The sequence below is a fragment of the Dipodomys spectabilis genome, unplaced genomic scaffold, assembly GCF_019054845.1.
Source record: "Dipodomys spectabilis isolate Male_0828 unplaced genomic scaffold, ASM1905484v1 ptg000188l, whole genome shotgun sequence".
NCBI lineage: Eukaryota > Metazoa > Chordata > Mammalia > Rodentia > Heteromyidae > Dipodomys > Dipodomys spectabilis.
This window is the reverse complement of record NW_024870865.1, coordinates 140,714-153,076: the sequence shown is the minus strand read 5'-3', so window position 1 is coordinate 153,076 and position 12,363 is coordinate 140,714. Positions and strand designations below refer to the sequence as shown.

Genomic DNA, 12,363 nt, shown 5'->3' with positions numbered 1-12,363 from the left:
GTTGAAGTGACAGTGAGAAGTCAGTGGTTGCTTTCCTACTGCCAACCTCTCGCCCGGGAACCAGCTGGCGTATGCCTCACAGCTTGCGGTTCTTACTGCATGGTGGGCACTGGGCTATGATGCGGTTTACAGTCCGTCTCCTTTCGTTCCCCACTGCCTCTCTCTCAGAGGTGCATTCCGCCTTTTAGAGGAAGAAGTTAAGGCCAGAATGCTTCACAGAGCTGAAGTGACAGGCCTGATGTCTGTACACAGGCCCTTCGACTCCAGAGCCTGCTTCCTCAACCACTGAAATGGCAGGTTTGCTGGAGCCCAGAGTATATCACACAGGAGACAGGAGCGGCTGTCAGCCCACCACTGCTTCACGGTGCCGTTCCCAAAGAACATGCAAAAGTTAGAGGTGGGGGCCGGTGCACAGGTCACCTAATCCTGGCAAAGGATGCTCAGTCCCCAGATCCTTGACCCCATTCCATGGAGCAGTTCATGGACACCTCAGAGCTCCTGATTTAAAGCAGCAGTGCTGGAAATGCATGTCTGTGCAGCAGGCAAGCCAAGCTCTCTGAGGCCTGACCTGAAGGATGTGCTGTCTGGCTCGGGTCTGGCTGCTGCTTCTGTGAATCACACACGCGGGTCAGACTCTCGGCCACCTCTCTCCCCCATGCCTTTCGACGCCTGGAGAAGAGGCTGCCCTGTGTCCACAGTAGCATTTATGGTCTGCCTCTTTGGAGTGCTCCAGAATTCTTTTAGAACCTCTACTCAACCTGCACAGGTTGCCAGGGTTTTAACATCTGTAATGAATAATGTAGTTCTGTAGAAAATATGCAAACATCATGCCAAAAAATATTGCCAAAGCACAGTAGAGATTTATTTTTGTGGGTAAAAAAGTGAATGTGGGAATTATACAGCAATGCAATGTAATGTTTGCCTTTGTAACCTTGGGCTCTGAACTCATTGTGTCTGCGACTTCGGACGCTTCCCATTCTAAGCAGAGTACCCTCTGCTTTGTGGCCTCCCTGGTAACCGACGCAGTGTGGGCCCCTCTGCCATGTTGTCAGCTAGTGACTCTCAAGAATGCTTCACGTGGGCTGGGAAGGTGGCTCAGTGGTAGAGCGCTTGCCTTGCATGCTCGAGGACCTGGGTTCGATTCCTTAGCACCACATAAGCAAAAAGAAAAAAGCCGGAAGTGGCGCTGTGGCTCAAGTGGTAGAGCGCTAGCCTTGAGCTGAAGAGCTGAGGGACAGCGCCCAGGCCCAGAGTTCAGGCCCCACTACCGGACCCAAAAAAAAAAAAAAAAGAATGCTTCACGTGCTCCCCAAAATAAAATGTTTCTTCTGACATCTGAGTAGCGTTGTCCCCCAACGTCGTGACCTCCTGTAGGTGGTGGTTTTGGAGCCAACCCTTACTTCCCATAGAAAACCCAGGGCCCAGCCGCATAGGCTGGCTAGCACTCCAAGGCCCAGGAGGGAGGCTGCCCTTATGCCCTAGCACGAGAGCCCAGCACATGCGTCATTCAGACCGCTACATCTGTAGCTATGTATAACAGGGAGATTTGTGACACGTTCATATATGAAATATTGGAGTTACTAATGGGTTCAATGCTTCCCTGTGGGATAATAGAAAGTTCTGAAAATAGACTGTGCTCTGCACGCAACCCGGTGCCCTGGATGCCTCCCAGGACAGCGAGGAGTGGCCTGCCTGGGAAGGGCTTCACTGACTTGTTGGTTATTGAAGATTTGTAAAGCATTTCCTCTACTTTTAGGATTAGAGGCTGACTCAGTGCTGGTGTTGGTTTTACAGTTTCATTTGTCTTTTTTTTTTTTTTTTTTTAATTAACAACGAGTGGTAGAGTGCTTGCCTAGCATGCATGAGGCCCTGGGTTCAGTTCCTCAGTACCACATACACAGAAAAAGCTGGAAGTGGCACTGTGGCTCAAGTGGTAGAGTGCTAGCTTTGAGCAAAAAGAAGCTCAGGCACAGTGTCTGGGCCCTGAGTTCAAGTCCCATGACCGACAAAAAATGTTAACAACAAATACCTTATTAAATGAATGTTATTTCTGAGCAGTGACACGCAACTGTATTCTTTCTGAACATATTCTCCAGCAGGACCTACCAGAAACATCCTGAGTTAAGGAGTGAGCATGTGTCCGAGGCATTGTAGTTGCAGCTCAGAGCATGGAGCCGGCACAGACGGAAGGCCTCATTCCATGTGAGAGTAGCCTTCCCGAGCCAAGTAGTCACTATCAGAGTACATATTGATCACTTTCTTAACTGTGGAAAAAAGGCGTGTTGGGGTAGTAAAGCATAACTTCTTTGTGTCCTGTATGGAGAGACCAAACATGTTGGGATGTGGCTGACAGGTTCCCATTTCAAGGCTGATTCTGATCATGGTAACGTTTAAGTGCCATTGATTGTTCTCTAACTGAATTTTTCTTTATTTAGGCCTCTTCTGAAGAGCTCAAAGCTGCCTACCGGAGGCTGTGTATGCTTTACCACCCAGACAAGCACCGAGACCCAGATCTCAAATCACAAGCAGAACGACTATTTAACCTTGTCCACCAGGCTTATGAAGGTCAGTGGGGGCTTGGCTCCAAGAAACACCCTCCAAGCAGATGTTCGATTTCTTAGAGACTTGATTTGTGGAGGGTAGCGAAAGAGAGTCCTTAGAGGTGTATAAAAGAGGTGGTTAGGTTAGTACTTTTTACTGACGGGGCCCTTTGAAAGAGTAGTATTCTGCTTTAGAAATCAATATGTGTCCAGTAAGTAGAAAATGAAAGTCCAGGTGAAGTAATGGAGCCAGGTCTGAATTGCAGGGGAGCATTCAGTTCTGAATCGTTTACCAGTGCCTTCCAAGGGGAATGCGTGGCGGGGAGGCCGAGTGTTGCAGGAAGCTCTCTTTGTTCTCATTTTTATAAGAAACTACAAGGGCACTCTTTCATCTGAAAGCAATTTTATTGGTTCAGTAGCATTCAGAGAAAGAACGGTTTCAACAAGAAAGCAAATGATGTTAAGAAAGATGAAAAGAAATAGATCCAAGTCATTCAGACCTCTACACCTGTAGCTATGTATAACAGAAAGATTTGTGACACGTTCATATATGAAATATTCAAGTCACTAATGGGTTTAATGCTTCTCTGTGAGGTAATAGAAAGTTCTGAAAATAGACCGGATGGCCCCACAGCAGTGAGGATGGTGCTTAATGCAATTGAATTGCACTTTAAATACTTAAAATGGTAGAAAGAAAGAGAGAAAGAAAGAAAGAAGGAAGATCAAGTAAGATAAATTATTCCAGAAGGGGCTTTGGTGACCTGCTCCTTGGAATTAGATAATATGTTTTTTCACAAAATAATTGACTTCTGAGTATAGACACATAGCATATGGTGTATGTTACCTTAGAGTTTCCCCAACAAATTAGATTTTAATGAACAGATACTTCTGACCATTTATGTGGTAGTTGGCCAAAGCCTGTTCTTTTGTTGTATACTCTTGTCTGAATTATCCATATAGTTTGCTCATATTGTTTTGGAGGTTTGGGACGAGTTAACAAGTTACCTGCCGGTGTTGGTGAAAGCACAGTGGCAGACCTGGCCTCACATTGACGTAAAGGAAGTTAGAAATGAACACTGAATAAACACCTCCCACTAAATCCAAGAGATGAGCTCAAAACGTCCGGGTCCCTGTTTTCCAGCAGTCAGCATTTCTTTCTTCCTCATTATACTTGAATATAGATAGACTCATTTACATTGTTTTTCTAATTAGGCCTAAAAATATATGCAAACTCTCAGGAGATTAGATGCAAAGATCCTGAACAGAGCTTGGCAGAGTAGGGGAAGGATATAGCAACTGTTGACTTTGCTGGTGTTCAAGTTCCACTTGGGCAGCCTTGAATCTGCTCCTGGTGTACTTCAGCTGATGGGCCAGCATGGTCATGAGAAAAGAAGGTTGATGTTGTTAGTGCACACAGTTCTTCCACCTTCCATGTCTGCCCTTGCTCAGAGCTGCCCCAGAAGTGCAGATGGAACCCAGCATCTGGGGCGGGGGGAGTCCTCCATGACCCATGGGAGCCACCATCAGGAGGCCCTGGAAGATTGGCCATTTCCTGTGGAAAGCAGCTAACTGGCAGTTACTAGTGGTGATAACCTCAACTTTGGGTTTGCTGTGCCTTTCAACAGAGTGAGACACCGTCTGCTTAAGAAACCTGGATGTGGGGGCTGGGAAGGTGGCTCACTGGTAGAGCACTTGCCTTGCATGTATGAGGCCCTGGGTTCGATTCCTCAGCACCACATAAGCAAAAAGAAAAAAAGCCAGAAGTGGCACTGTGGCTCAAGTGGTAGAGCGCTAGCCTTGAGCTGAAGAGCTGAGGGACAGCACCCAGGCCCAGAGTTCAAGCCACATGACCAACAAAAAAATAAAAAATAAAAATAAACTTATGACATGGGAAAAGCAAAAAAAAAAAATCAAGAAAAAGCTTTAGAAATAAAGATGGGCCAGTGGCTCATGCCTGTGATCCTAGCTACTCAGGAGGCTGAGATCTGAGAATCGTGGTTCAAAGCCAGACTGGGCAGGAAAGGCTGTGACACTCTTATCTCCAGTTAATCACCGGAAAAACAGAAGTGGCGCTGAGGCTCAAGTGGTAGAGTACTCACGTTGAGCTGAAGAGCTGAGGGACAACGCCCAGCCCAGAGTTCAAGCTCCGCGACCAAAACCAGGAGAAGAGAGAGGAAGAGAGGAGAAGAAGAAGGAGAAGAGGGAGGGAGGAGGGGGAAGGGGAGGAGGAAAAAGAAATAAAGAAGGGTGTACCAAAACATGCCTTACAGTTCTAGCCCGCTCCTGAAAAAATAAATCAAGTCTTGATTTGAGACAGGAATCATCTCTAACAATCCAGTGTACTTTATATGCTGTTTTACAAGCAGCCACCTTCAATGCAGCCTCCCATGTGGCACACCTTGTACCCTAGGACTAAGAAAAGCCTGGACCCACAGGAAAATCAGGGGAAATATCCTAGGTTGTATCAGAAAAGTAATTAGAAGGAGAGGTTTGGGGAAGATGGAGAGGATCTCTAGGAAGATGGTGGTTGGACAGGGAGACCTACCTCATGACTTGTGAAAGGAATGAAAGGTGACTTGTGCACCTTGTAACCATGTCTGACCTTCTACTTGCAGTGCTTAGTGACCCCCAAACCAGAGCCATCTATGATATATATGGAAAGAAAGGACTGGAGATGGAAGGATGGGAGGTAAGAGAAACTGCGTCTGGTGGCCCAGAAGAGTCAGAAACGCCTATAAAGCACCCTCTCCGGGCAACCTGGCACCCTCAACCTGTGAGATTAGTCGAGACAGAGTCTCCTTCCTTGCATTTTCCTGAGATTCTGAGGTTGAATTCTAGACCTGTCTGTACTACTTGCTAACTCTGGAACTTGTCTGGCTTGTCCTTAGCTTCCTAACATGTCCAGCGAAATGGAGAGGTTGCCAGCACCAGCACTGGGGAGGGGAAGGAGCCAGTGGGAGGAGGCAGTTCTGTCTGGACAGTCTCTTCCACCTGATCCACCTTCGCCATGAAACTCTTCGTTTAGGAAAGGTTTAAAAACTTGAGAACTGCATGGGGCTGGGAACGTGGCCTAATGGTAGAGTGCTTGCCTTGCAGGCATGAAGCCCTGGGTTCCATTCCTCAGTACCACATACACAGAAAAAGCCAGAAGTGGCACCTTGCCTCAAAAGGTAGAGTGCTAGCCTTGAATAAATGAAGCTCAGAGACATCGCCCAGGTCCTGAGTTCAAGCCCTAGGACTGGCCAAAAAAAATGAGAACTGCTAGATTACATTGTCTAAAACAACTCTGCAAGTTAGAACACACTGCCATATATTAGAACACTTAACATTCATGAGTGATACAACAAGCACCTGTGAATCAGGCCTCCCTGGACAGCTGGGATGAGCTCTGCCTACATCTGTTTGTTCTGCTCTGCCTCTGGCTGTCACAAGTCTCCTGAAAGGAAGAGGTTAGGATCAAATTGTAAGGCTGTAAATTGCTACTAGAATTGATGTTGGTGCTTGTATGCATGTCTCACCTGCAGCTATTTTATGATTGCCCCACAGTGAATTGTACTTGCTACCATTTAAAACTAAGGGCACCAGGCACCAGTGGCTCATGCCTATAATCCTAGCTACTCAGGAGGCTGAGATCTGAGGATCAAGGTTCAAAGCCAGCCCAGGCAGAAAACGCCCCATGAGATTCTTATCTCCAATAAACTACTTAAAAAAGTGAGAAGTGGCGCTGTAATGCAAGTGGTAGAGCACTGGCCTCGAGCACAGAGACCACGCCAGGCCCTGAGTTCAAGCCCCAGGACCAGCAAGAAACAAAAATGTCAGGGCAGGAAAATCTTGAAAATTGTTACCTAAGATGCGTGAATTCCCCCATGAGGAAACAGGCAGGCTGATCTGAGGAGCCTGTGCCTCGGGTAGGTGGGCTGCCACCTGTGTCCAGTCCCTACCACTCCTGTTGTGTTCCATCAGGCCTCTCTCTGGCGATTGCCTATAATAGGCAATTGACCTCTGACCTCTGGTTTGGTGAAAAGCCGTATTTGTTCATTGTGTTAAATTTAATAGCTTAGCATTTTTTTAATCCAGAAGGAAAAATAGGATCCTATGTGTTTACTAAATTTCTCTTCACACTTTTTTTCTCCCCTTTGGTCAGTCCTGGGTCTTAGACTTAGCCTGGGCACTGTCCCTGAGCTCCTTTTGCTCAAGGCTAGCGCTCTACCACTTGAGCCATAGCTTCACTTTCAGCTTTTTCTATGATGAATTGGAGGTAAGAATCTCAGGGCCAGATGTTGGTGGCTCACCCCTGTAATCCTAGCAACTTAGAAGGCTGAGATCTGAGGATCACAGTTCAAAGACAGCCCAGGCAGAAAACTCCCCATGAGACCCTTATCTCTAATTAACTACTCAAAAACTAGAAGTAGACTGTGGCTCAAAGTGGTAGAGTGCTAGCCTTGACCAAAAATGCTCAGGGACAGTGCCCAAGTTCTGAATTCAAGCTGCACAACTGCCAAAAAAAGAAAGAAATGTACTCATTACCTGACTTCTGAAACAGTAACGCCTTCTGTTCTGTTCATCACCTATATGATAACAAATTAATTGTTGTTTTTTTATTTATTTTAGTACATTACAACAGGATAAAGTAGAAAGAAATGGGAAAGGGAGAGACACTTCCTTCCTACTGCCCACGCAGGAAATGGGAGTAAAGACTCAAAACAGCGATCCCTACCTGGGGCTTCAAACTTTCTGAGCTGAGAGACCACATAGTAGTCACGTGGTCTAGCAACCTATGACTGATAGTAACAACAGGTTCCCAGTAGCCTGAGGTAGCCAAATGGGGGCTGCTTACCATGGATATGGGTATAAGACATGTTCCTCAGCCTCCCACCTCCTGCCCCTCAGTGAGGCGTGTGGCTTCACATCTGGAGGGCAGGGCAGGCCCACAGACTCGGTGGCCTCCCTGTCCTTGTCACATCTGAAAGGAGGGCCTGGGAGGGGCGCTGGCTGCTCTGGCTTCTCAGTTTGCTTCCTGTTAATACCTGAGTCTTGCCCTGTAATTATTATTTTTACTTTTCCTGCCGTCTCATCTGTGTTGTCTTAGGTAGTAGCATCAGTGAGCCCCACACTTGTGTTTTGCACGTGGTCAACCGTGTGCACACAGCTCAGGAATGCATACGGTATTTGCTCACAGCACAGGCACAAGAGCGCTGTGTTCCTGGGCCCCCTCACTTGTACAAGGGGCTCATGGCCACCTTCGTCCTGACACACTCAGCATCGTGCCCTCTGTTTGAGAAGGCGCAGGTGGCAGAGGCCTCTGGGCACCACTGGGGAGGGCGGCGCCTGCCAGCGAGCGTCCTCGCACTCCAGAAGACCTGAGATCTGACCCGGCAGTGGGGCTGCAATGCACAGACTGCAAAGCTTGTATAAAATAGGACTAGAAACGGAATGATCTGGCTCCTCTGAATTACTGTTCTCTATCGCCTATCACGGTGTATCAGAAAAAGTTCCAACAAAAGTTTGATTCCTCGGCCCACCCTCTGTGCTCCCATGCTTGGTGTTCTCATATTACCAACAGTAGTGCATTTGTGAAGGGGACTCTGGGGACTCATATGGTGACCTTGTCTTTCTGAGGTTTCTTCCCATCTCACCTCTTTGGCTGGTTGGTTGGTTTAGTTAGTGCCAATACTGAGGCTTGAACTCAGACCCTGAGCATTGCCTCTCTTTCGCTCAGGGTTGATGCTCTACCACTTGAGCCACACCTCCACTTCTGGCTTTTTGGTAGTTAATTGGAGATACGAGTTTCACAGACTTTCTTTCCCTGGACTGGCTTCAAATCACGATCCTTAGATCTTAGCTTCCTGAGAGCTAGGATTACCACTAGGAATGAACCACTAGCACCCAGCTAGCCTCCACCTTTGAAATCTCAACTAGACTGTCTTCCTTTCATGGTAAGCTACATGAGAAAGGCTCTGATGGAATGCTCTAGATTCTCACAGACTCACATTATTGCCTTAGTTTTCATTCCCTGCGTTTGGTCCTGGAGGGTTGTTGGCCTGGCACGTTCCATGCTACAGTTCACGTCCTCTCATAGTGGGAAGGGCAGTGATTCTAGACCACTCAGCCCTCATAGCCAGATTCTCTGATCCAACAAGCCCAAGCCGCGCAGATTTAGTCCTCAGCATGCCCGTTAACATTGTCACCTAGGACTCTTTAGGAAATTGGAAACTGTGGGGTTTTATTGGTAAGACTCCTGCAGTCTCAGGCAAGTTACGAAAATAAAAGAATGTCAAAGTCTCTGGAGAGCCAAGGAAAAGCACAAGCTGGAAGGGCCTCCCAGCTGGAGGTGGAGATCCCATCCCAGCTCACTGATTTTCTGGGAAGCTTGGAAGTGGAAGCGGGGAGGAAGGCAGCAGGGCTAGGCCCCAGGCAGCTTGTACACACTCCCGTGTGTGTGTGTGTGTGTGTGTGTGTGTGTGTGTGTGTGTGTGTGTGTGTGTGTGTGTGTGGTCTTTTTTTTTTGGGGGGGGGGGAGGCCTGGTCGTGGGTCTGAACTCTGGGCCTGGGCTCTGTCCTTCAGCTCTTCAGCTCAAGGCTAGCGCTCTACCACTTGAGCCACAGTGCCACTTCCGGCTTTTTTCTTTTTGCTTATGTGGTGCTGAGGAATCGAACCCAGGGCCTCATGCATGCAAGGCAAGCGCTCTACCACTGAGCTACCTTCCCAGCCCTGTTTGTGTTGTCTTTACTTCCTGGTCCTCAGCTGTCTCCCTTGATTCTGCGTACAGGTTGTGGAAAGGCGGAGAACTCCAGCTGAGATCAGAGAAGAGTTTGAGCGGCTGCAGAGAGAGCGGGAAGAGAGGAGGTTGCAACAGCGAACCAACCCCAAGGTAACCAATGCCGTTCTGGGGAGGGTGGGATGAAAGCTATGAGAACCAGGCGGGGAATAATGGGGTAGCAATATACAAAACAACAGAGACAATATACAAACCTCACCTATCTCAAAGCGACACCATTGTGGAAGGTATCTCCCCTGTAGCTATGGGCAGAGCTGTTACTGTTGACCTGGAGGCCAGCATTTCAAACTGTATGGAAGCTGAGAACCGGTGACTCACGCCTGTAATCCTAGCTGCTCTGGAGACTGAGACCTGAGGATCACAGTTCAAAGCCAGCGCAGGCAGGAAAGTCTGTGAGACTCTTATCTCCAATTAACCACCAAAAAGCCAGAAGTGCCTTAAGCACAAAAGCTCAGGGACAGCACCCAGGCTCTGAGTCCAAGCCCCAAGCACACACACGCACGCACACATATCCCCATTCAGGTGGGAAGATGACGCCTGTGCCTGGGATCTCACATGCGGCGCCTTGGCTAGTTCTCTGAGGCCTCCCCACCGCCCGTGCAGCTCTGGGAGAAAGGATGTCACCTGGACGCCAAGCACTGAGTGAATACCAGTCGTCTCCGCAGCCATGGGCGACCTGGACCCCCAGGGGGATTGAGTGGCCGTGACATTGCAGTCACAGTTATTTTTCAGTCCCTTGTATGACGTCCTTTCCCTTCCACTTGCTGGGGAAGTTGGTCTCAGTGTGTGCCCCATTCTGGTGGCAAATAGGACATCTTGACAAGTTTGAGGTGCCAGCTGTGCTGATGGCTCCTTGGTTGTGGCTGATTTCTGGTCTGTGTTGAGTTGGGCGGGATGGCCACAGGCAGCCTGTGTGGTCATGATAAGACGTGTGTGCCCCTACCCCCCCAGCCTCCCACCTCTTCTCCATCAGCTCAGCAGGGTTGTTGGCAGGAAGGGGAAGCCATCGGAGATAATGAGAGGCAGCATTACTTAAATCTTCTAAAAAGGTCAGTGGCAGCTTAAACTGGGAAACACAGTATCCTATGATCGAGTTCATGCCACAAGTTTGTTAAAAGACACCTATAGTACTTAAGGGAGCATATTTTCAGAACAATCCACCTATGGAATCCTGCATTTCCAAGTACATACCGTGGTCTCAGTATCCCCGAGGACCCTTGTGTAGCACTTACGCCCACCCCATGGCCCATGTCCGGGTGACTTGTGTGAATAGTGGTTAGCCTTGTGGAGAAGAAACTGCAGAGCATGCTGGGATGGGAGGAAGCTTGGGAGGTCCTAAGCAGCCAGCAGTGCCGCCGCCTCCCTGAGGGTCTCAGTGCCCCGAGAGCCCTCGCATGGTGGACAGGAGTCCAGCTCTCTCTGACCTGTCATTCCTGGGGTGTCTGGTCCCCCATTCGTTGAGCCTGTGGATGTTGGGTTGCAACTCTGCCAAATTGCTGTCTGTCCTGGGATGGATTCTTTCACATCACCTGTCCCCCATGTGCTTTTGTTACTCCCCTCTCTCTTGGGAGAAGAGGCCTTCAGGAGCACACTAAGATAGACACGTGTGTTCAATCTCATCAGTATCTATATCGAAGCCAGAGATGGTGTTATTCGAGCCTGGTGTGCACATGCCTGTAATCCCAGGTGGAGTCTGAGAGGTAAAGGCCAGCCCGAACTATATAACAAGACTCTAGCTCAATAAAGCTGGGGGGGGGGGGGGGGGGGAGCGGGGACTAGTTCAAGGAGGTAAAAGGTTGCATCTGATCAAAGTAGATTGCTTGCATGTGTGAACATAGAACAATGACACCTGTTGAAATTGCTTTAGGAAGTGTGCACCAAGAGGAAGTGATAATGGGCTTGACCTCAGAACCTGATGCTCTCCTTTAGCTTTTTCCTCAAGACTAGCACTCTACAGACACTTGAGCCATAGCTCCAGTTCCAGGGTTTTGGTGGTTAATTGGGTTAATTGGAAATGAGTCTCACAGACTGGCTTTGAACTGTGATCCTCAGATCTCAGCCTCCTGAGTAGCGAGGATTACAGTTATGAGCCACCAGCCCAACAATGCTTTATATTTTTGATTCTATGCCAAAGTTCAAATCTGGGGCTGGGAATGTGGCTTAGTGGTAGAGTGCTTGCCTAGCATGCACAAAGCCCTGGGTTCAGAAAAGGCTGGAAGTGGCATTGTGGCTCAAGGGGTAGAGTGCTAGCCTTGAGTAAAAAGAAGCTCAGGAAAGGTGCTCAGTCTCTTAAGTTCAAGCTCTAGGACTGGCCAAAAAACACAAACAAAAGTCAAATCTGACTTTACTTTTCAGACAGTAACAGAGTATGTGTGTGTGTGCGTGCGTGCACACGTGTCCCAGTTTTAAACGAACCCTTGGCACCCAGCCAAATCTGATTTTGCATTCCTTCCAAGCTTGGGTTGTTCCATTATAGAAAATATTGCCTGTTGTCACAAGTGAAAATGAATAGTAAGTTGCAGTCCAGCCTTTTCGGCATGTTGGGAAAAAAATCCATCTGTTCTAAGTGCCTCGAGCAGTTATTTCCCAAAGGTTATTTCCCTAAAGTGGAACAAGAGCAGGAGGCAGCATCTGGGCCTCTCTCTAAGATAAAGAAATGTCCTTGTCACTCAAAGCGCCCACATCAGTCATTTCCTAGACAGTTAATTCTATCAACCAAGTCAACCCTTTACCTCACGCTCTCCCCAACTCACTATTACTCTTCTGCTTTGGTCGTTTTCCATAGATTTGGGTCAGCACCAAAGTCTAAGATCACAGACTCACTGGAGTTTTCCATATCGTGGCCTTATCTAAAGAAACAACCGAGTAGTTGAAGAGTAGTAACTGGGCTGTATTTGTAAATTCTCCTCTGCTGAATGAGATGAGAGGCTTCCTGAGTGGGATATGATGTGCATACCTGTAATCACACCGATCACATGCTTGAGGCTAGACTGTAAAAAAATCTTAAATTGTAACAATTGTGAACACTAAAACATGTGGGGCCC

General features: G+C 48.1%; 1 protein-coding gene across 2 annotated transcripts in view; it reads left to right on the top strand.

Annotated features, from left to right (window-relative positions):
- The window catches only part of Dnajc11 (DnaJ heat shock protein family (Hsp40) member C11), a 50,484-nt gene that overhangs the window by 16,120 nt on the left and 22,001 nt on the right, over window positions 1-12,363 (top strand). For both annotated transcript variants that reach the window (XM_042695735.1, XM_042695736.1), the window contains exons 2-4: window positions 2,436-2,565; window positions 5,156-5,229; window positions 9,311-9,412. In XM_042695735.1, coding sequence (XP_042551669.1) covers window positions 2,436-2,565; window positions 5,156-5,229; window positions 9,311-9,412 — 306 coding nt within the window. The remainder of the gene's footprint in view (window positions 1-2,435; window positions 2,566-5,155; window positions 5,230-9,310; window positions 9,413-12,363) is intronic.